Here is a 24,719-nt window from a genome sequence, read left to right as displayed (position 1 = left end):
CTCACCACTTACAGTGCATTCAAAGCAAACTCTACACCAAGTCCCTTCTTTTGGATGGCCCAAATGCGGGGCGCTTCACAGACGTAGGGCGAGTGGCAAACCCCCATATATGTACCCGGCTGTGCTGCGAGGACCCTTCGTGTGACTTGGCCTATATGTTCGGTCGGTCGTGTTTCCTTGTTAGGTGTAACAGTGAAAGGAGCTGCCGAAGTATCCCGGATGAGGGAGCTATGCGCGCTAATGACACTTTTGAAAGGTCAATTCAATACATCGTCAGGCGACAGTTTGGTGTGAAGCTCAGAGACGGTAAGTTAAATTTTCAGCATCAAGTAGAAGAAACAATTGTAAGAAGTCGTATGATCACGAGTGCATCTCGTGATTTATAGCAACGATTTACGAACCTACGGCTCGTACAACTTGCGAACTTCCGACATCACGAGTGACCATAAGTCAACAAATGCACGAATAAAATCGTACAATTTTTTGTTTATTTATTATGGTCAATAAAATTACTCCTACATCGGTGTCTTTCCATTGCAACTTCCACATTTCCCTCAAAAACCTCTATTACTCTCTGTAATCTATTTGTGCATTCGTCATCGGCCAATCAGAAACGCGATACTCGGTTGACTAGACAACGAAACGATTTATACTAGATCCTCACTGTCTGTTGCTTGCTACGAAAGTCAGCTGAATAATGGGCGATAACCGTGGAGTGTTGCGGTAACTGACAAGAAGCCAAGGTATCATTAAATTATTAGGGACAATTATCAAAGGCGTTGACGACAACTACGAGAAACCCATTAAATATTTGGTTTAATAAACAAAAACGATGTTAGTGGTTGTTGTCCTTGAGTAGCATATTGATAGTAATGATTTCAAGTTCGAGTGAGGCCAAACACTACGTACTACTTTTTAGGCCTCACTTGAATTTGAAATCATTACTATCAATATGCTACTGAAGGACAACAACTAACGATTAGGCTTGTGGACCGAGCCGAACTTGTCCTTGTGAATAACAACTCACATACCCACGGCCTGCTCCCGTTCTGGCCTTATAGCTCAGTCGTTAGAGCAACGTTGATCAAATTCGAAGGTCGTGGGGTCAAATCCCACCCTGGTCCGAGTTTATGTCTGGCCTTGTGTGGGCCCAATTCCAACGCTAGTGTTGATCTCTGATGGAATAATTGGGCATAATAACTTCACAGTAGTGTTCGGCCGCACTCGAGCGTTAAATCATTTTTTCATATTTTCGTTGCCCAATAATTCCAAGTCATTGGGCAACGAAAATGTAATAACAGAATGATTACAAAATGATTGCAATACAAGTACGTCTAATGTGTATTAGTATCACTCAACTAGTGGACTAATGCAAATGCTGCATTTTGATTGGCTACGCTACTAGAGGAGTATTTGTAATAGTCCTCGAGTATCGAAAAGCCTGACGCTTTCTTTTGTTTTATTCCCAAATAAATCTATTTTCTATTTGCATTTGCTAACTTAATTATTGCCTTTTCTGTCTGACTAGTTGAGTGATAATAAAAAAATTAGACCCTTCGCCCTCAAGGGCCACAGGTCTAATTGTTAAATACACCCATGCGAAAGATGGGAAATACATTGCTTGGCGACAGGCGAAAGGACCACTGAAATATTAGAGTCCAAGGTAGGATTCGAACCCACAACTCCCGCAACACCCGTAAAATGTAATCTATTCTCCACTCTCTCTCCTCCTTTACTACTACCACCCTAGGCCTCGCGCTTATCCAATCAGAGGCAAGGGTCATATCCAATAATTGTTCCTTGGGGCGACTGCATATATTTGCTTTGCGACATGTAGTGCGGATTTGATTTCTTGCGTCTGCTGCAAAGGCTAAAGTGTTCCTTCCGTCTTGAAAAACTAATGGTTCAATCGCATTTTGGTTCTAGATGGGACTCCTACCATGACAACCGAACAAAACAAAGAAGAGATCTGCCGACTGGATGGTGAGATAAGAAACAAAACAGTTCTTAGGGCAGGAATGTTATCCGGCAAGCTAACTCACCACAAAGGTGTCAGGGATATTACGTCATGCATCAAGAGATGCTGTTCTAACGACAAATGTCACGTGGCCATGATGATGGCGGGAAAATGCTTCTCAGTATTTTGTACCAATCCACAGTGGTGTGAGCCAAAGGACGCTCCTATGGAGACGCACCATACCAACCCAACAGTGGCGTATGTGAAGAGAGGCGACATCAGTTTTGGTAACTTAAGTTATCTATTTAACAATTATTCCATAGAGCGTGCGTTGGAACATATGCTATGGTATAACTATGAAGTTGATCTTGTCATTAAAAACTAGATGATTGGATGATAAAATTACAGAGTTTTGACTGGCTTAGCCATCATGGTATATGAGCGACTGGCCATTGATCAGCTCTATTGTATTTCTTAACATGTGATTGGCTGCTAGAAAGTATCTAAACTATTTTTGAAATGGGTACCAAATTAAGGAAAATTGGACAGTTGCCTAAAAAATGAAGACAAAGCCATTTCCTGGAAGTATCGGATTTTGAGGGAGCAGACTACTTACTTTTAACCAAACCTCCCGTTAGATTTCTTTGGCTCTTTAACTCAGTATTGCACTGAAACATTAACCCTGGCTTAGCATGGTATTACCATCATTCAAGTATTATGGCCGGGCAATATAATCGGCTCCAACATTTGCTTTAACATCCATTCGATTTTGTTTAACAGCGATGTTAAAACCGTTCCTCCACCCCCCCCCCCCCCCATCCTCTTTCAATCGAGTTGAAACATACTGAAACGAAGTTGAATCGATGTTGAATGAGTTTAAGGACGGTGTTATCGTTATTGCACATACGTTCTGCGCATCTCAAGATACTCGGATTTCCTACCAGTGATGCTCATTGATACAGGGATATTTTTGCGCGGTTTGAAATTATTCAGAGAAAGTAGATCTTAGTAAGGACTATTGGTATCCAAAAAGAAAATTGGGGGCATTTTTCAGAGATTATTAAGCTTCAATTTGAGAAAGAATGCCACACATAGCTTGGTATTTTAAAGCTTTTTACAAATATTGTTCTTGTATTATCTTTGAAAAATGTGTGGTTACCCCAAATTTTCTTTTTTCCATTTCAATAACACTAGTTAAGATCTACATTTCCCGCATAATCATAGACTGGGGCAAAATACCTTTGAGTTAGCAGGCACCGTCCTTAAAAGCATTTAACTCTTTTTCGATTTTGGAATTTCCAGGAATTTCCAGGCAAAGTCAGTCATCACAAAAAAATGTTTTTTTTCTCCAAAAGTATTTTCAGTTAGGAGGAAAAAAATACATCATTTTAAAGCTATGAAAATAAGCTTTCCAAAAACATATAACTTTTATACATAGAACGACAATATTTTATGAAAACGAAAGTTGAAAAAAAAAATAATAATTTTGCTTCAACAACCATTCAACATTTCTTTTGTTTTCGCGAACGTTGAATGAAGTTGAAGCCGTTTGCTCCCCTCTTTCAACATTGTTTCGTATGCGCGTGCGCACTATCGGTCTCTCAATGACGTATTTATGTCGGTATTCATAGGAACAACCGCTGGCTGCAGCTTGGGACTGAATGCATGCCTCCGTGAAGCTTTGTTGAATGTGTTGAAACTGTTTGCCCACTCCAGTTGTCAATATCGTTCAACATCGTTCAACAAAATCGAACGGATGTTGAAGCAAATGGTGAAGCGGTTTGCCTGGGACTTTTTATCTTTATTGTATTTCTTTAACTTTGAAAAAAAAAAAGACGTGATCTCTAAACTTATCTTGCAGCACCTAAACCAAACCCAGAGGGCATAATGCCGTTAATTCAAAGATTTCATCCTAATCTCGAGGAAAACGTGGAGGAGGAATACGTAGAATATGAAGGAAACGAACAAGTTGAAAACAACACCACAGAAATTGAAATTTACAGTGAGAACAATACAGAGGGGAATAATGGCACGGCACAATATTTCGAAGGTACATCAAAAAAATTTTCCGAGATTCTAGAAATTTTTGACCTGATCTACTACTTAAAAATATCCATGGAAAAATGTCTCATTGTTAGAAAAGGTTATAGGGCTTTCACCGCCGACAGTAGGACGGGCACCCTCAGCGGTGAAAAGCCCTGGTAACGACGTTGAGTGCTGAGCTGTTTGCTTACGTTTAATTGTGTTCCCTAATACTTGGTAGAAATTCTGAACTTGTTCCCTGCATGATTTTGATCCTTTAAAGTTTTCCCTTATTCCCTACGTCTAGGCAAGTTCTCTTGGTCTAGGATATACTCTGGCGTCTCGATTCAAGTTGGATCTGTGCGATATGATTGGGCAAAAACAGATGAACCGTTTTGCAAAATTACTAATGCAGCGAAAAGCTTTCCAATAAATAAAGAAATAATTAAGAAAGAAGTAAATGCATCCATTCAAAAGTATATTTAATTAACCTATTTTATAATGGCCTACCTTCCAGGGAGTACTGATGTTGTAAGTGAAGCCAGCGGTAGTGCTGACAGTGGGTCTGGGGAGAGCGGAAATGATCATACTGAATTAGAGCAATCTGGGAACGAGTCAAGTGCTGAGGGCAGCAAAGGAGGCAGTGCGGAGAGTGGAGACGAGGAGGAAAGCGGAGAAAGTGGAAGCGGGGAGAGTGGAGAAGAAGGAGAAGACCTAGGAAGCAACGACAATGATGAAGAGCCAAAAGTGGCCACATCTTAGCCTTAAAAGTCGTAGTAGTGTGTTCAAAATAATGGAATGTAGTTTTTTAACCCAATGGCATGTAGATGTTTCCCGATTTCGAAATCAAAATCATAACAAAAATAACAACTTAGCAAGAAAATTAAGGATTAAAGAAACTGCCATACGCATCAACGTTTTAACGTCATCGATCGTTGCCCGTTAATTTTCTGGATGATGAAATGTTGATCGGAATTGTATTGCAAATGAAATTACTACATACAGATAGAGTAAATTATCAAAGGTTTTCGCTGACACGGAAACAAAATTAGACCTTTCAAATTTCAAGGGAGCATTTTGATAGAGTCCTAGGCCTTTTCTATGTTCTGTGGACTGATCGTAGCAGGAATCAAATGGGCGAAAATTCTACATTCCGTTTCATCAAACTTCATTCAGCGCAATAAATCATATTCGTATTCTCAGTATTGGGCTGGAACTGGATTCCAATGGAGGTTAGTGCGGGTGAATATATTAAAAAGTGTTTGCATTAGAAAAGATTCCTCCGCATTAGCCTCCATTGCATGCTAGTTCCAGCGCAATACTGAAAATACGAATATGGCCTATTAAGGGTTGGGTTTGAAGTGATCACTATGAAACAAAGACTATACGGCAACGCAACGGCAACGCAAAGGCAACGGCAACGTCACTTCAAAATATGACTTTTTCACGTTGTAGATTACGGGCGAACTATCCTGTAACTTGATGGATACGAACGGTTCGTTGTTACATGCTCCGGACGACGCGTTGTCGTCAAAACCTATGTTGCTGTTTGGGATGTACGACGAAAGAAAAGGCAGTAAAATGCGTTCCGCGCGTGCCGTACGATCATTTGATTTCATATCCGCAGTTCATATATGATTCATTTCATACATCATTTCATCATTGATTCATTCCTCACGGGAACATTAGAACCCACAAATGACAAGCTCCTAACGTCAGTAGCTTCATAGCTCAGTTGCTTAGAGCGTTGCACGTGAGGTCACAGGTTTAAAATTCCGTTGAAGTCCTTAAGTTTTGAGGCTTCTTTACACAATTGCAAAAATTGCGTTCATAACTGCGAGGATCATAGCATCACTTGGTTTTTCCTTTTTAAACCAATAATATTCTTGCTTTGTGGCGTTGTCGTTGCCGTAGCAGTCGTCTAATATTTATTCAATTTGTGTCATGACACTTGCATACTAAAATCAAGCCTATAACCTTTCGCCGTCTCTATACTACTAGTAAGCTAAAGAAATTAGAAACTCATGGGAACTGTGAAAACGCGAAGCTTCTATAGGGTAGGAGACAATACACAATAATATCAAGTGATATGGTCAGTCTCATTTCAGGCGAAGAAAAGCGTATAGCGGTCGTTTTAATAAATAAAACTATGCGCTCAGATGCCTTTCCGCTCTGAATACTGTATTTTTTTTCGGTTTGCGCAGAGCCTCGGTGTAACAAGAAGAGTCGGAAAACTTTCTAACGGGACTTAAGTAATAAATTTTCCAGAGTTTGTCCTTAGTGTTTTATAGAAAGAGCTTAAAGTGTGAATAAAGGATACCTTTTTTATAGACATTGTAAAACCATCGTTTTTTTTTTTCTACCACTTAAGCAATAGAGGACGTTTTCCCTGTTTCCATAGCCTCATCTAAACACGAGGGAAAGCTGGGAGAATTCGAGACAGTTATGCAACTGTGGAGAATTCTACCAACTCCCCGAGTGTTTAGATGAGACTATGAAACACGGAAAAAAGTCCTCTATTGCTTTTATGAAATATTTCCCAAAGATAATTCGACAAATGAAGGAAAATGCTGATTAAAATAGATTTTCTTGATACACACTCATATTTCCTACCAGCCAATCAAAACGCGCGTCTGACAACACATACCCAATCAAAATTTGTGTGATGTCTCAGCCACAGCTGTGTTTCCATACTCTCATCCAAACACAGCTATTGACCAATAAGAGTACGCGTACTATCGTAATTATTTTAAAAATTACAATGATTGAGTTGTAAAGCCTTCTAGTACTTGGGCACTAATCGGGTACATTGTACATACAAATCACTCCAAACGTTGGTTTTTGAGGAGAGGGGAAAACCGGAATTTCCGGAGAAAAACTCGTGGGAACAGAGTAGAGAACCAACAAACGCAACCCACATGTGACGTCGAGTCCGGGAATCGAGCCCATCACATTGGTGGCTGGCGAGTGGTCCTTCCATTACACCATCCCTGCTTGAGACTTCGAAGAAACACGAACGGAATGAAAACAAAAGTCTGCCCCAACTCAAACCTCGATAAGCCCAAAAAACAAAAAAAGTAACCGTCACATACAATATCATGCATACTTAATTGACCGCTACCTTCAGAGGCTTTTCGGGACCAATTAACGGAACAACAACAGTTAAAAAATCCCATGTGGCCGGAGCTTGTGACAAGTGCACCCGATAAGTTGAAACAGGGACTACGAGGATCAAACTCAACGAGTGGTAAAAACGGGTCTTGAATCCTTAATCTCCTGATCGCAAGACAAGCGCCCTAACCACTCGGCCACTACATTGCCTCCATGTGAGGTAGCTGTATGTGAAAGGCATAGATGTGTACTGCAGAAGAATCATGCTAAGAATTCCATTTTGAATTCCCGCAAAAAAATAATAATAATAACTGCAGTTTCAAAATTATCTTTTCCCAAAATCGATTCATGCACGTTTATGGCTTTAAAATATATCTCATTTTAAAGCTAAGAAAAAAAGCTTTCCTGTAAAGAATATAAGTTGACCTCAAAGATCATGATTTTTTTTTAGTATCTCCCCGTAAAACAAGCACATTTCCCCAAAAAAATTGTCGCAAAATGGTTGTTAACGCTTTTCGGTCTACAAGGTGCTCGCAGAGAATTTTTTTGCTATTGGAGAAAACGGGTGGCTAAAATAATGAATTTATGTACACAAATTTGAGAGGAATCGGATATAACACGAATTATTTAGGAAGTTTTGAGGTAATGTATTGGAACTCCCCACCAGTCAACAGCACCTAATTAGCATTAATTAATGTTTTCTCTTCATATCTGCTACTTCTACGCGTTTATTTCAAACTCTCGAAATGATGATATAGATCAGAAGGAAAAGAAAAAGTTGATTTAGAGGTTAGCTAAGCGAATATCCTAGGCCCAGGCAACGGTACGTTAAGTGGTACCTTTACCGTTCTTTTTTCTTTCTTATATTAATTTGATCTGCTCATCTTCAGATGGCCTGTTACTCTTACACGCATTACTTGGAAAGCGGCAATGACTACATTTCAATAACTATCACATAAAAAGCTTATTATTCATAATTGACGTCCTCTAGCTAGATGTGAAGATTAACGACGCCATATGGCAATGCCATTTATGGCAATAGACACGAAAAGTTTCATATTTTTAACTCAGTGCTGATATGCCATCTTTCTCTTCCGATACAGACCAGTCACGGGACGACTGTTGAACTCGGTGGTGCGAGGCGTCGATGGCATCACTTTCTTTTGAAAAGTGTACAAAATTCCTCGTAGAGGCGATGATCATTAGTGCTGTTGAGACACAAGGACTTTTTTCAGAGACGTGCACCAATGGCGAATTAATAGATCTTAAAATTACTCTTTCGTTATATGCTATCAAAAGAGCAGTTTCCAGCGCATCGGCTGCGCTTTACAAATCCCCCATTTTGTCACTGTTTCATAAGTCGTAAGTAAAATGAATTTGGTAAAACTTTAGAGATCTTTAACGGCCCTTTTGTCATTTTTGTGTCATAAAAAACACAGGTATACAAGTGTGGTACCAGTCGATGTTTCATAGAAGCGATCCATTAGATTCTTCTTATATGACGGTATACTGGTAACTCTAATGACATAAAAAACACCTTAGTCAGTTTTTCACTTAATCACGTGAGTCAAACGCAAAACGTGATTGGTCGGCTCGTAAGCTGATAATGATGTAATTAACATTTATTGTTCTGAGGGATGGAGATCATCTTCCCGTCCTTTATAACAAAGGAATATATTTATACTATGGAAAACAGCCTTAAAAAACCGGGTTTTTTCAATTCCGTATTTTAAAATTGTAACGAGAAGATCGTTTCAAACAAAAATTGCAGCGATGTGTTATTGTGGGTGACGTAGCCGTGATGAAGAAGTCAAGAGATTGCTTCACTCGCGTATTGATTGTTTGCCTCTGGGCGTTTTGTAAAGGCAAGTAAATTTAGTGTGGTTGAGATTCGTTCTCGTTCTCAATTTTGAGTGCGTAATCTGTAATTAATAACCAATATTTCTTCTTTGTATACTTGTCTATGACAGTCACAAGTTCTGACTACCTACAGAATTGTAAGAAAACACTGGTTGAGGAGAATGTGACCCTGAAGGGTGGTATAGGAGCCGGAACCTTTAGGATTCTTGGTAAAGTTATCAGCATGGAGTCTTGCATTGAACTGTGTTGCAAAACGTCTACTTGTGATGTTGCATTCTTGTCTGCCTCTAAGTGTTACGGTGTCGAATGCGTGAGTGACGAAGAGTGCAAGTCCACTGCCACCGATACATCAGATGTGAGGGTGCTTATCGCACATGTCAGAACTGGCCATAAAAAAGGTTAGTGCACGAACCATCGGTAAATAACAAACCGCTTTGCTTGTGTAAAAAGCGTTGTTGATTTTACCCCTTGCTTGCAGACAATATCCCATCGCAGTGACCGAAACTGTGAAATACGAGATGTGCTTTCATAAAAATGGATTTTTAAACTCTGACGTGGTACTGAAACCGCTTCTTTTTGTAAAAATCCATTTGGGATCAGGCACACTTCTAAATGTTTATTTTCTCGAATGCTCTTGCAATAGCGTTGCCTAGTTTATGATGCATAGCATGCGAAATCTGATTTTGCGCTTGAGATAAATTTCATTGAAGCGAAGATGATTTCTACGGCGATTAAGCTCATTAATCTTTGATCGCGTTCCAATTTGAAAGGCTGTTAGGAACAGTAGCCACCTGGAGAACAAGAATAGCGTGCGCAGGTAGAAAACGATCGTAAACTGAGCAGACTTCTGTTACAGATATCCGCTTTATTATAAGGTGGCCTTGGTATTTTTTTTCACTTTATTTCGCATGATAAACCAGTTAATCAAAATTTTCTCCTCTTGTTGAACCCAACAAATTTTAAAAGTTTCATGTGTTTCTTTGCTTGCGGATATTAAAAAAAAAGATTAGCGCAATCATGTGCCTGTTGCCAAGGGAAGTTATGTAAAACTCCTTTAACGAGCAACAAATGCTTTATTTAAAAACTTGGTTTTAAAACTAATTTGAACCACCGAAAACGATTTTAAACAAAGAGAGCTAACCCAGTTTGGCTTTTCGAAAACAATTTCAGTTAGCCACAAAGCCAACCCCCTAATTTTTCGATTCTAATTTCATGACAAATGCGGCTGATTTCTGTATTAAAACAAGATCCCCCCCAAATTAGCTCAAATTCTTGTAGCGGATTTTTTTTTTTCATTTTAGATCTCAATAGGGGAAAAAACAGGATGAGGAGATATAATTTTTATACTTGTCACATTGTCCCACACTAGGTCTCACAATAGTTAGCAAACCAGAAGCAATTCATGGATATGTCCTTTAAGAGTTTTCTATGTTAAACGTCTGAAAAGCTATCTGTGGTTTGTTACCCGAGGCAGGGTTCATGAACAATTATTCGCCAAAGCCGAGGTGAAGTTGTCTCGGATTTTATTCACTGATATTCACCGAGCTTGAGGTAAATAATTGTCTTAGTGTAATTACATAGGTGATTATTTAAAAAACACGCATTTTCTTTAAAACAATGAATTTCTTTGTCCTCACCTTGACAAAACGGGTTGCAGCCATTACACTTAGCTGATTATTCAGTAATAATCACCTAAAATGCAACCAATCAGCACAGAGAATTTTCATTGAAGCACCTGTGTAATTATACTAATGGCGTGGTTAATGCAGCTCTCCAGGTTCATAGGTCGTTATGCGTGGAGTAACTGTCGTATTGACGGAAATAAACTCATCACAAAGATACTTCGATCGGGGATCCACCGAAAACTAGAGTTTCCTGAATACGATGGCAAATACCATTCGTGAAAAGATAACAACTAATATTCTTTATTATTTCAGATAACACATCACTTGCATTTCTTACGTCTAATTTTACTTCGAATGTAAAACCGCATCCAAATGGCTTCCTTGGCCCTAGTCAAGCGGGGCAAGCGGCGACCAACACCCCAAAGGGCCTCATCGCGCAAAGCCAAAAGACAGACAGCGTTAATCCAACTTTGGCAGGACAATGTCGAGCGGGAAAAGAATTTAAAGAAGTGACTTTAAAAGGAGGTATTAACGCAGGAACATACAAAGATGTAGGATCTGTGCAAAGTATGGAGGAATGCTCGAATAAATGCTGCGAGTTTGCTGCATGTGATCTAGCATTCATGCTGTCGAGTAGATGTTATCTTGTGGGTTGTTCGGAAGGCAAAAACTGTCAAATACAAAGAGCAAAGCCTTCGCCTTATCACCCGTCAGTTACTTACGTTGAACGGTGGAATAAAGAAGGTGTCAAGCATACAGGTAGCGTATTTTAACGACCATACATTCTGCGTACAGAAGCCAATTAAATTATTGTACGAGTGCCAGATGGAAACGAGATTCATAAGACGCGTTTATATTAAACCTAGGACCAAAACTCTTTTAAAGCGAATTCAAGCACCAACTTTTGGAGACGGTAATTATTTCTTACCAAAGATGTGACTTAAAGCTGGGTTTTTTTTTTTATGAAAGACTATTTATATTGACTCCTTTAAAAAACGAAGTTGATTGCACGAATTCTTTTCTCGCGCAAATCAAAGTGCACTGCCACTTATTTGTAATAGACTGTTTGTGGCTTTACGTCACTCAACTGACATGGATTCATCGTCCATAAGATGGCATGAGATACATCAACAAGTGCCGCATTTTTTTTTCATTTTTCAGAAAGAGAAAATTTTTAATTGAAATCTTATTTTACAGTATTTCTGGCTGATTCACCTGAAACCAAATACAGTTGCCCTGATATGAAGCCATTAACCAAGGTTACATTAAAGGGGGGCCTTAAAGCTGGCGATTTCACCGACACTGGCAAAGTTGGAAGCTTAAAGGAATGTTACTCCACATGCTGTCAGCAATCCTCATGTAATCTGGCGTTTATGCTAGGTCAGAACTGTTTCTCGGTCAAATGCTATAACAAAGACTTGTGCGGCACTATTCCTGCTCAACCTTCCATTTTTAACCCGCAAATAGCATACGTTTGGAATAGAAAAGAACTAAAAGGCGGTGAGTACTTAGTGATTTTGTTTACATGTAAGAGTGTGTTACACTTTGAAGAAGCCTCTTTCATTTCTTTGGCGTCGAGCTAAAAATTTACGAGCGCACAGAAAAAAAATCTTATAGACTGCATTTCACAAACATCATAGTAGATTTTTTTTCTGTTATTTGCTAGACCAAGATTGTTATCTCAGGAAAAATCGTCCGAATTATCAAAAGAATGGGAAAAACAAGGTTTATTTAAAGAATTGCCATCATGATGATGATTTTAAAGCATTAAAAAGTAGGAGTCTACAGCTCATTTTAAACTTTTAAAAACAGTGTTTTACAAATCCTCGACCCAGGGGCGGTTAGTTGGGGCGAGAGGAAATAAATCTGGCAAAGAAATGAAGCGTCGCAGGTTTACAAGTAAGGCAGAACCGTACACCAAAATACCGCGTGCAGCTTAGGAATTTTTCATTCTGATATCCCGATGAGATAGGAAAAAAAGTCGATACTTACTACACTCTTCGCCTAGAAATATGTTCAAAATAGATACATTCATGAGAAAACAACCTATTTATACGATTACGATACCTTGTGATCGGACCGAAAAAAAGAATTTTCCCAGTCCAGTTTAGAATAGCCTTGGCGCGAACATCCGAAATTTTAATAGACATTTCGCCGCTATCTAGGGAAATTAAAATGAAAGTTCCCCTCGCACGCAGAACGTTGCTGAACGACCCAAGCAAGTATGGCGATGCAAAAGCCGTCGTGTAAGAACACACCACAGTACCTCAGGATCTGCTGTTCGCCGATTGGGCAGAATAATACAAAGGAATTTTTTGCCCAATCAGGAGGTAGCATTGGTAGAGCCGTTTGGAAATGGTCTGGTAAAAGTCGGTTCCTAGGGGCTTTTTCTGTCTTACTTGTAAACCTGCGACGCTTCATTTCTTTGCCCGATTTATTTCCTCTCGCCCCAACTAACCTCCCGTGGGTCTCTAAGGATGTGTTTTACATGTACTTAAATGAGTTTGTAAAGTCGCAATTTAAGTTACGGACCACGCACGAACCGAGAAGACGAAGATAGTAAGGCCCGGTTCAAACGTCGCATTTCACATGTGCCGAATATAACTCCTATTTTAGTCGACTAAGACAATTAAATGCGGCATTTGATTCAAACGTCGAATTTAACTCCGTTCCGTTCCCAGTCTCCACTCGAACAGGCTGTATCTAAAATGGCAGACAACACCATGCTTGGTGAAGGTGACGGAAACTCTTTTGTTTCATTCAGCGTATGTTTTGTAACACCAGAAGACGTAGGTTGATGATGCAATCAACTATCAGCTCAGCTCGCGCCTTTTTATCGTTTCATTGAAGCACGTCTCACAATATGCCACACTGATATTTTCCCTCTTTCCACCCAGGAGTGTCCTCTTCATTTTCAAACGTAACACCGAGCACCTCATACAATAATAATTGCTGCACGTCAAACAAGTATATTTTGTTTTTGAAAAGCACGAACTGCACATTCGAAAAACCTTAAATAACAATGACCACAACGAGGTTTTCTGAGCCCACGACACTGAGTACCCCCAGCAAACCATTGTTTTAACGAAAACCGCTGGTCAGCAACCTGGTTCTGGTCATTGCTGTCTAAGGTCTTCCTGCACATTCCCTCGCCTCCCGCCATTTTTTAAATTGCTGTTTAGACTCTTCTGCGCATGGCATTTACGGATTATGGTTGCTAAATGAATCATAATAATTTATTATTATTTATGCATTATATTGGGCACATGTGAAATGCGACGTTTGAATCAAACGTCGAACTTAATTCGAATGCTCGACTGTTTCAGTCGAATTTAATTGATTCAAACGTCGCATTTTACATACAGTTAACTCTCGCGTTATATTCGGCACATGTGAAATACGACGTTTGAACTGGGCCTAAGATGTTTATTGTATTGTAATTGATAAGTCAAGCAGGCTACCACTTTAGCGTTGGCTCGCCACCATTTTAGAAGAGCAATAGAACGTTTTCATGATCGTGTTGCTCGAAACAATAAGAATAGTTTCCCGTGAGAGGTTGATCTGTTAACTCAGAGTTGGAGAAGGTGCCCTGAACTCAAAAACGAATCTTCAAAAAATGTCTTTAAAAAAACTGACATAGATTCTTAGTTCAACAAGCAAATCTGTCCTAAATTAATTTCACTTCGCTGATTTATGAGCGATGTTTGTTTGTATTCATGTCTGTCTTATATTATTGTTTAATATAGCCAGGTTTTCTTTTCCTGTCTAATTTGAATTATTCGTTTTATAATTAGCTTTGAATTATCTGAATAAATAATTATTACATACCTTAGTCAATTTAATATTTCTGCTTACATACCTCTTAACGATATTACCTATATTTAGTTTATTCCTGTCATTTATGCCTTTAAATAGCTTTGAAGTGTTTGTAAATGGGTATCCTGAATGTAAATAAGCTGCATGGTTTACTATTCAGATCAGGCTGTCTTGCCACGTTCACCAGCAAGCTCTTGTTGGTGGTAATCTTATAAATTTATTCGTGCATGAGTGTCCTTAAGGTTAAACGCCTTTTTCGTCACTGGTGCTTTCTTTCTAGACGCATCCAGAGACAAGATCCTCAAACCTCAAGTCGTTTGTCCGGCTGGGAAAGTTTTAGAAGCCGTCACACTTGTGGGCGGGATTCAGGCCGGGTATTTCCGTGATCACGGCAAAGTCAAAGATATGCAAAACTGCCGACGGATATGTTGTGAGATGCCGCACTGTAACCTAGCCTTCATGCTGTCATCCAACTGTTTTTCGGTGGCTTGTAAGAGCGAGGGCGCATGCAAAACTCAACCGGCCAATCCATCGCGATACAATCCAAAAATATCTCATGTAAGGGATTTTGGATCAGGTCAATTGATAGGTAAGAATCATGTAATTTATTGCCAATCGATATCCTATAATCCTTAAAGCTATCGAAAAAAGAGGAGCCTTCTCATTTAAACTAGTTGCTGGAAGGGCACTGCGCCCGAAAAATTCTGTTTTTCTAGCCACTTTTGCATAATACACTTTCGTTCATAAATCGCAAACAAACCGATTTTAGACAGTTAACTTACCCAACAAAATGCGAAAAATTGCGTAAGCCTCTTATACACGTCACACCCAAAATACACGCTAAACGCGTACAAGTCGCGTATCACGCACAAATTTAAGTCTTTGTCGACGGTTATTCATACAACGTTTGATTTCAAACATTTTTAGGTGCGCCAAAGCCTACAGAATCACAGGCAAAGGAAACCATCCCTGGTTTATCACAGACTCCTTTAACACAACCCGGGTCGTCACAAGTGCCCCAGACGCCCGGGCAGACGGCACAAGTCCCTGGACAGCTTCCTGGATTGACAGCTTCATTACAAGACTTGGCACAAGTGACGCAGTTCCAACAGACCCAGCAGCAGGGACAGACCTCTTTGTTGCCAGGGCAACCACAGGAGCCTTCGCCACTTGTCCCCGTCCAGACTCCAGCGACCCCATTTGCGTCGGGTCCACAGATTCCTGGTCAGGGGATCGATCTGTCCCTTCCTGGAATTCCCATTGGCAATGGCCCAGGTTTGTAGAAGTTGTAACTGCCAAGCTAATTCTAGGATAGTTTGATACTTCGATATCTAAAACTCAAAAAGGCCATGACTAAAGAGATTAACCTCTTTCATAAGCGTCAGTCTCATTTCAACACGAAATTTCTTTCACTTACTCTGGCGAGGCTAGAAAGGCGTATTGGCATTTTAAGAAAAGACTGAAGCAGGGATGGCTTGAGGTAAAAGGAATGTCGTGGTGAGAGCGCTCGCTTTCCATCAATGTGGCCCAGGGTCAATTCCAAGACTCGGAGTCTTATGTGGGTTGAGTTTGTTGGTTCTTTACTCTGCTCTGAGTGGTTTTTCTCTGATTTGATATGCGTTAAATTGAAATTTGATTAATGTACAGCGTCTTAAATTAAAGCCACACCGCTAAATACAACTGACAATTTGCTGTTGTATTAAATAGTCAAGTGAAGCTATGATCTTCGCAGTTATGAGCACAATTTTTGCAATTGCGTAGAGAAGCCTGAAAAATTCAGGTCACGGGTTCAAACCCCGTTGAAGTCCTGAATTTTTCAGGCTTCTCTACGCAATTGCAAAAATTGCGCTCATAACTGCGAAGATCTTAGTAGCTTCACTTGATTTCATATCCGCAGTTCATATATGATTCATTTCATATACCATTTCATCATGTATTAAATAGATTGAAAAGAGGGAAGATGTTTTTGTGCATTGTTTACATGATAAAGAATTAACAAATCTTACATAGATCTAATTTGACTACTCCTTTGCCTTTCAATTCTTCTGAAATTCTTTATCGGTTTCTAACAAGAAGACAACAGACAGGATTTTATCCTAAGAGGGTCCTCTTGTACTTTATTGCCTCTTGAGCTGTTTTCCATTTCCCATCCAAGCTTTTCCAACGATTTTATCCTCAGATATGGTAGTGCCAAAGCCTCTTGCAACTGAACCACTTTCACCAGTTCAACAAGGGAGCAACCAGCTTGCTGGCGGACAATCCGAAGTAAAGAAAACAGAAATTCCACAGTCACAGGACGACCAAAGTCTTAAGAATCAGATACAATCAGCCGCGGCTGGTCAAGCCATGAAAATGAACATTGTAAACGGAAAGCTTGAGCTTACACCAGTTGGAGGATCGAATACTTCCGAAGACAAGTCCGTGATTACTTCGGAAAACACTGCGTCTTCCGATCAAGACACAAAGAGTGACGAATCCAAAAAGAAAGACTGCGAGAAGGCAAAGGTGCTCAACAACGTTACCCTAAAAGGCGGGAAAAAAGCAGGGAAGTTTAACAATCACGGTGATGTGGACGGAATGGACGATTGTCAACGCATTTGTTGCCAAGATAAAAAATGTCACGTTGCCTTCATGCTTGGAAAGACGTGTTATTCCGTTACGTGCAAGAACAAAGATCTCTGTGATCATACAAAAGCTCCTCCTTCCGATTACAATCCGCAACTTGCTTACGTCAGGAAAATGGAGGAGCGAACTAAGGAAGGTAGGGGTTTCTATTTAACATTTTTATCTCTATAGTCTATAGAAATTTCTCAGTCACCAAGACGCACCAGTGATGGTGCCTGGAACGTGCCGGGATCCGCATTAGAAGAAAGAGTTCCCGCGAGACAGATTTAACTGAGAATTGCATTACCCCTAGGAAATCTTTGCTTTTGAGAGCATAAAACAGACTTAGAGGGAGGGAAGTCGCATTTTATTACTATTCTTGTCCGAAGTTTCCAAATCTAGCCCTCAACTTTAATTTGCAGAGCCAATAAGAGAGGTTTGTGATTTTCGAGTCGACAAAATATTGAAAAGCATGTTTCCGGCATGGTTTCTTAAGACGCACTGTGATTGGTTGTTGACAGACGATAAGGCACAAGACGAACGAATGGAATAAGGTGTTTCAAAAATAATATTGGGTTAAATGTAAGTGGTTAGTGGTTTCTCTCCCGTCGCCACCCCCCCCCCCCCCTCCTTGCCCGCTTTCTAGCTGGTCAATTTTCCTTTAACCTCTGTCCTCTGTCCACCAGCTTTCGCAATGGATTGAAAGAGATCAAACCAACAATATGGCTGCCATTTCCTTGTATTGGTAAGCTAACATGACCGCCATAACTCTCAGCATTCACCCACCATGATAGGGAATAGTGGGCCTTAAACTAACGGCCCCTCCTTCACTTCCCTAGGCCGTTTGGTAATTTCTCTGTTTGAAACAGTTGACGTCTCGCGTACTAGCAGTGTTATCCTTCTGCCAATTTGAGTTTAATAATCAGTTTCATAAATCTGTTACTCCATTTGCGTCCTAGAAACAAGTGAACCGCCTGCCATTCCTCCAGATCCCAAAGATCTAAAGTGCAAACACAGCAACATAACCAACAACAAAGATTTGCCTGGCGGCATTCACAAAAACAATTTTACAGAGGTAAAAGGTACTAAGACTATGGCAAAATGCATGGAGAAATGCTGTGATGCCAAGGAATGTGACTTGGCTTACATGGTTCAGAAGAGGTGTTATGCAGTCTCCTGTACAAGGAAAGAGTATTGCATACCTGTTTCAGTCAAAGCTTCTAAGAAAAGTCCGCTCATGTCAGCAATGATCATGAAAGCCAAACCAAAGGTAGAGACAGGTGGGTATATATTTGACTAATATCTATTTATAACATTACATGTAGTGCAGTATCGCGGAAAATTTTCGAGTTTTGCTGAATTAGAACGAGCCCGCATAGTGCGTCAAAATACAGAGAACGAGTAAAAGAATACGTCTACATGACAAAACAATCTAACAGCGGTTTCGTATCTAAGTTGATCTACAAAGAGATAATTTATTGAGAGAAAAACTCTTTTCGGGAAACTGTCTGAAGTTTTTGCGTGTCGCGCGCAGTGAAAATTTGTGACTGGTTCTTAAAATGTACAACTAGTACAACAGTGGAAATAACAATCGTTTCGCTTGTTTTCTGCTCGATAACTTACAGAGTTCGATTAATAATACTCAATTTTCTGAATTATTACACTTTGATCGGTCAAGGTAGACGATCTCCTTGAAGCAGCCAGGACCTAGTTATTCAAAAGGTGGATAACGCTATAAGCCGGATAAATCACTATCCATTGGACAGATCAATTGGTTTTGCTAGTGTTTATTCACTGGATAATGATTTATCCGGCGGATAGCGCTATCCATCGTTTGACAAACTGGCACCAGATCTTTAGAAAGTTCATCTTCAATATTTTTCTTGCAATGTCATATTAACTGATCTCGCTAGGAACTTGGTTGTTTCGCTGATGGGCTCTGCGAAGCGAAAATGATGTCATTAGCAGTGTTATATGCTCTCTTCAGATCTCTCTGCCGTTGCAACACCTTCGGATGACTCCACAGAATTTGCTTCCAACACCGGAACTTGCATGGACAGCAGAATTTCCACCGACATCAAACTACGACCCGAAGGTAGATCCAGTAACTTCACAGCTCTGGGTAAAGCACATGATATACACGGATGTATTAGCCGGTGCTGCGTTCGTCCGTCGTGTGATATCGCTTACTTACTGAACGATAAGTGTTTTGCGGTGCAGTGCCTTGATGGGGTCATGTGCCAGACGAACGCTGAGCCCGCAATGTCTGGAGCAAATGTACAGCTGGCTTACATGAACAGAGGAGGAAATGCGCCGCGGGAAAGAGGTTTGTAGAACACTAAATTATTTAATATCAGAGGTCCAATACTCGGTTTCCTTTAATTTTTTTATTTTAAATTTAATTTCTTGTGGCGATGAGGGAAAAAAATCATGGCGCTGGCTTTGCGTTCCGTTTCCCATTCCATTTTCATTTAGAACGGGCAATCTCAAGTGAGGATAATTAGTTGCGAACCAATCGGAGGAGTTGTGGTCATCAAGTTATAATCTGATTGGCCATTATTTGGCGGAATCTGTATTTTAAATATAAAAAAATAACGTAGTAGATAAGTAGATATAACTACAGCACTAAAAACGACTCCATGTCTGTCTGGATTTCTTTACCTCAGCAACGAAAAAGAGGAATATAATTAATACTTAACATTAATTATGGAATATAAATTATTGAATATTATAAATTAAATTTTTACCAGAATTGCTTGTAATCTCGCAATCTGATTGGCTAATTTGCTGTTGTCGGTAAGAGTCTAGACAACGCTGCTTGCGTCAATACGTCACGCAATGCGCTTTTCAGCTAACAAACATGGATGACTCTCAAATTTTTGCCCAATTTTAATCTTGATATTTTTAGCGACTTAATATCTGACCACGATGTAACTGATATTAGCGACGATATAACTGATGAGGAACTGATAACTTGTGTAGAATATATCGGGAAAGAGCAAAAAAGCGTTACGAATCCACCTGACATCTTGACTTCAAAGATTGAGGAATCCAAAAATGCTCGTTTTGCATTGCTAACAGATGAGGACCTAACAACAATCATAAGTAGCGCAGAAGCAAAAGGGACCAAGAAAAATACAAAGTGGATTGTCGGCACAGTTGAAGGTAAATACATCTGCAAACCTTCATCATTTTCGGATGAACGTACGGTTTGAACTGTGCTTAATTAAAATGTTGCTATTGTTTACATTGCACTCGCAGAATGGTGCCTTGAACGCGGACTGCCCTTTAACTTGTTAACCATGACCTTTGAATCTTTGGATAACGTCCTCAGAAGATTCTATGCGGAAGCCAGAACAAAAAAGGGAGAATAATATAGTAGGTCGTCCCTTCTCAGTATACGAAATACTCTTGAGAGGCATCTCGCCGCCAGAGGACGGGAGGTGAAGATCACGAAGATCCCCTTGTTTGTGAAGTCCAACAAAATGCTTGAGTGTAAGCTGAAGCTGAACCGTAGAGAAGGGAACTGAAGAAAACGTAAAACACAAGCCCGTCATCGAGAAGGAAGACATGGAGAAGCTAAAAAGCAGTCCGTTTTTTAAGCTTCAACGATCCAGCGGGTCTTCTCCACCGAGTCTGGTTTATCGTAACGTTGTTTTGGTGCCGGCGAGGATGCGAGAGTCAAAGGCAGCTCAAAAGGGATAGTTTTGTTTTCATGAGCGATGCAGAAGGGCAGGAGTATGCTGAAATGGTCCACAGTGTCCAGACAAAGAACCACCAAGGAGGAATTTTAGAAAAAAACAGCCACGAAAGCCTCACCCGACTGTACTCAACAGAAGAGATCGGTGATTCCTACTGGTGCCTGTCCAAATATGTAAAGAAGCTCAATCTGTAACAAACAGCCTTTTTCCAAAAACCGTCACCGAAAGCCAAAGAAGCGGATATGATCTGATACGAGAACAGCCCTTTTGGAGTGAATACACTTGCAACCATGCAACCATGGTGAAGGGAATCTCCCTTGGCGCTGGACTGTCCCAGACGTATACAAATCACTCGGTGCGAGCAACAGCCATCACGTTCCTTCAAAGCCACATCATGTCCATTTCAGGTCATGCAAACGAGCAAAGCATTTCAAGTTATAACTCCAGCATCTGTAAAACAGTTGAGGAACTGCTCCAACATCCTCTCAAATGCTCTGAAGCGAATTCAGCAGTTGTTCCAGTGACGCCAGCTTCGATTTCAAACGGCTCCCGTACTATTGCCTTCCCAACTGCACCATTCAAAATCTGAATATGTATGTTTTGCCGCAAAGTCATAATAATCCTGCTTGACTATTTACAGTGACTGAACTGTTCTAGTAAATTTGGAAATTCTTGAATGAACGAACGTTGAACTTTGCAGTCCTTTCGCTCGATTCAGAATTCTTATGGTAGCTTTTGTTGTAATAACCAATCAGAAACGCTCATTTTTGATAATAAACCAATCAGATTGCGAGAAAGTTATAGACAACGCTTGCTCTTTCTTTGTGTCACGATCTTGGTCATGCTCTGAAAAAAACATTGTCCTTTTCGTTGAATATTGTGGTAAAAAACAAATCGAAAGTGTTGTGGACTCTCGGCTACGCCTCGTGAGTCCACAACATTTTGACCACTGTGATGACGGAATATACATACATACATACTTACATTCTTATTGACCTCTCCCAATAGGGGCTTTTCAGGGCCAATGAATCAGCGAAACAACAGAACACAACAACTACAACTGTTAAGAATCCCAACTGGCCGGAGGCAAACCAGTTGGCTATTTACAAGTGCAGCTGGGAAGTTGAACCAGGGACTACCAGAACCAAATTCAACGAGTGGTCAGAGTGGGTCTTGAACCCGGGATCTTCGGATCTCAAGGCAAGCGCCCTCACCACTGGACCAAACTGCCTCCTATCGTTGTCGATAAGAGTACAGACAACGCTGAACCACTTTCGATTTGTTAAATTTCATAATTCATAATTAATTTTGGTATTTTCTCTCTTAGACTGGATGGTCATATATATCGTCGTAGCCTCACTAGCATTTGTGGCTGGAATTGGTGGGGTCATATGGGCTGTTTGTATTTGTACGAAAAGGTAAGTGGAAGCTTACAACAGCAACAACGACAACAATTTCCCTGATTGAAACTGAACAATTCGAAAGAAAAGGAGCGTAGCAATTTTAAATTAAAGGTTAATTAAAAAACGAAAGCGTTAAAAAAATGTGTTGCGTCCCTACACCTTTATTAAATGTGTGAAGGTGCGTTGTTTGCCTTGTCACGTGTTCTGAACTCTTTTTGTCAGGATTGTAGTACTGAGCAACGACGGAAGGACAAAACAAACATGGTGTTTATTGGATTCTACTTTTAACATTTTTGAATAAGGATTGATTTTAGCGCAGCTTTTCTTAAATTGTTTGAGAAGGAGGGGCTCGATTTCTTGTCATGTGTGAAAGCATTTTCCCAGACTTGACGTTATTGCCCTTACATCTGACGACCCTTTCGGTTTAATTAAGCGAGAGAAAAAGTACAACGTGTTTTAGACCTAACATTATATCTAATATTCCTTTCAATGAAGGCAAAAAATACGTAAACAGAGACGACTGTTAGATGATGAAGAAGATGACGAAATGCTCCCAAAACGTAAGTAACGTAACTCCCGATCGAGTGGCAGTTTCGTATTCAAGTTGTTCGGTAGGGAAAGTAACGATCCTCTATACGTTTGGGATTATGGATGTCACTGTAAAATATACCCTGCCTGCACAAAGCCTCTTTATTGCATAATTCAAAAGTGCCTGCTTCAAGTCTCTCTCGATTAGAGCGTAAGCAAAAGTTCGGAAGGAGGGGGAGGGGGAGGGGGATGGGAGTTGAGAGAAAAGATCCTTGTTTCCTTGTTCCCTCAAACATTTGCTTATGTTTCCTTGTTCCCGAAATTACTTCCAAACTTGTTCTCAGACTTTTTTTTTATCCCTAAATTGGTTTATGTTCCCTAAGATAATTTGTCTTTAGTTTGTTCCACTAGCTGTTCCCTAGTTCGACTTAGCCGTGTTCGCCGAAACCCCCCCCGTTCTCCGCTTCTCCCCCTTTATTCCAGTCGGAAAAGTCGAGATTTTAAAGCGTTATGTAGAAAAATTATGAATTTCGTTTGCTTCCTTTTTTTCAGCGACACAAACACGGTACAGAACACCAATGCCAAGATACTAATAAGGAGCAGACAGCTTTCTATGACAACAGATTGCAAGATCACTTACCAAAAGCAAGAGGTTGCAAGATCTAAACTGAAGCTGGTGTGCGGCTTTGAAGCCAAGGAACCCGTTCAGACTCTTGAAACTTAGCCCAGATCTATGTTATGTTTATAGTCGAAAACAAAGCAGATCATTGTTGGGCTGTGATAACATTGTAGCAAGAAACCTAGTATTTGCAGTACAGCGATCAAAATTTCCAACGCTCCAGCAGTTAACCAAGAAAGATACGGACTTTTCCACTTACAATTAAAATCCCAAGGCGCCTTTCAGAGCCGAAGCCTTTCAGCGAAATTGATGATTTAGTTTGCTTTGTTTACCGATTGAGAACTTCTTGTCACGTTTACAGGTTCCCATTCGCTCTTTTTCCCATCCCATAATACAATACGTTTGGGTGTGCTTTAATTTACATAAAAACAATACAAGTTATCTACCCTTGGGACTGTATCAAGCTTCAGTGAACAGGATATCCATTGTTTAAATGCAAATAACCTCCCCACCCTCCTCCAAATTATTTGTATTATGGGATTGGTGAAAATAGCGAATTTTTTGGGAATTGGCACTGGCTTTTTCATTTTACCTTAATGAGGCACTTCGCAACTTAGGAACACGCCGCTGACCAGTCAAGAGTTTATCCCACACACGTTTTAAAACAAAACGTATTTTGTAGCACGAAAACTGGTCTCAAATCACAGATTATAAGGGAATTGTTACTTAAAAGTGATTGTGCAACAAGTTTTAAAGCATTTCATCGATCAAACGAGACATCAATCTGTGTTTATAAGAACTTTATACTCAACTTAAAGTGCCCGTAATCCCAAAATATTTTTTTCGCTAAAATGGATGTTTGCACCTGTTCGAAACGCATTGCCGCCATTTTTTCCTTTTTCTAACAAATCCTGCCTTTTTATAGGCTTCAAAACTTACGAAAAACGAAACATCTTTTGTTCACGACCGAATCAGAAAGGGAACGGGTCTGTTCTCTCGGTCGTGAACAAAAGATGCTTGATTTTTCGGACGTTTTGAAACCTATAAAAAGGCAGGATTTGTTAGAAAAGGGTTAAAAACGCCGCAATGCATTTCGAACAAGTGGAAAGATTCATTTTATCTTGGGGTTAGGGGCACTTTAAAGGGAATTAGTGAAATATTTTGTACTCGTTTAATTAACCATTTTTATCACAAAATGCGGACGCAAATGTACCAAAATTCCTTTCATTTCCGCCGACTGTTAGTTTTTTTTTTTATTTCGAGACATTAATCAAATTGCTCGTGTTGTAAAACTGAGTGTTCAGTCAAAGAGAACGACTCACGAGTGGGTATTACCGTAGTTAGGATTGTAGAGAGAATTATTTTCTCTCTTCTTTATTAACTTTCCGTAGCGTTCTTGGTGTCTTTACTAAACGATTTACAAAAGAATCGGGACTTTCACTGGCCGAACATGAAATTAAAGGCATTAAACCT

General features: G+C 40.0%; 2 protein-coding genes across 2 annotated transcripts in view; both read left to right on the top strand.

Moving 5' to 3' along the window:
- LOC138032999 (uncharacterized) overlaps positions 1-6,300 on the top strand; it is a 15,599-nt gene extending 9,299 nt beyond the window's left edge. Inside the window, exons 5-8 of the mRNA XM_068880732.1 lie at positions 1-306; positions 1,927-2,244; positions 3,819-4,007; positions 4,497-6,300. The exon at positions 1-306 is cut by the window's left edge and continues 24 nt beyond it. Coding sequence (XP_068736833.1) covers positions 1-306; positions 1,927-2,244; positions 3,819-4,007; positions 4,497-4,741 — 1,058 coding nt within the window. The 3' untranslated portion in view covers positions 4,742-6,300. The remainder of the gene's footprint in view (positions 307-1,926; positions 2,245-3,818; positions 4,008-4,496) is intronic.
- A 2,429-nt stretch (positions 6,301-8,729) lies between these two features.
- On the top strand, positions 8,730-24,023 carry LOC138032284 (uncharacterized). The gene is made up of 12 exons (XM_068879926.1): positions 8,730-8,955; positions 9,061-9,348; positions 10,888-11,334; positions 11,773-12,075; positions 14,672-14,980; positions 15,319-15,666; positions 16,571-17,152; positions 17,955-18,275; positions 18,983-19,321; positions 22,024-22,114; positions 22,595-22,659; positions 23,180-24,023. The coding sequence occupies exons 1-12, from the start codon at positions 8,892-8,894 to the stop codon at positions 23,218-23,220; spliced, it is 3,198 nt and encodes a 1,065-aa protein (XP_068736027.1). The 5' UTR covers positions 8,730-8,891; the 3' UTR covers positions 23,221-24,023.
- Positions 24,024-24,719: the final 696 nt, after the last annotated feature.

The sequence above is a fragment of the Montipora capricornis genome, chromosome 14 (genome assembly GCF_036669925.1).
Source record: "Montipora capricornis isolate CH-2021 chromosome 14, ASM3666992v2, whole genome shotgun sequence".
In the NCBI taxonomy this organism is placed as follows: Eukaryota; Metazoa; Cnidaria; class Anthozoa; order Scleractinia; family Acroporidae; genus Montipora; species Montipora capricornis.
This window is presented reverse-complemented; position numbering and strand designations above follow the sequence as displayed.

Bases quoted from the DNA above. Each gene is read 5' to 3' on its own strand.
- LOC138032284 (XM_068879926.1), top strand. From the start codon at position 8,892: ATGAAGAAGTCAAGAGATTGCTTCACTCGCGTATTGATTGTTTGCCTC. The intron at 15,667-16,570 runs GTTTGTAGAAGT...TTTTATCCTCAG, and splicing joins TCCCATTGGCAATGGCCCAG to ATATGGTAGTGCCAAAGCCT. The intron at 18,276-18,982 runs GTGGGTATATAT...TGCTCTCTTCAG, and splicing joins CAAACCAAAGGTAGAGACAG to ATCTCTCTGCCGTTGCAACA.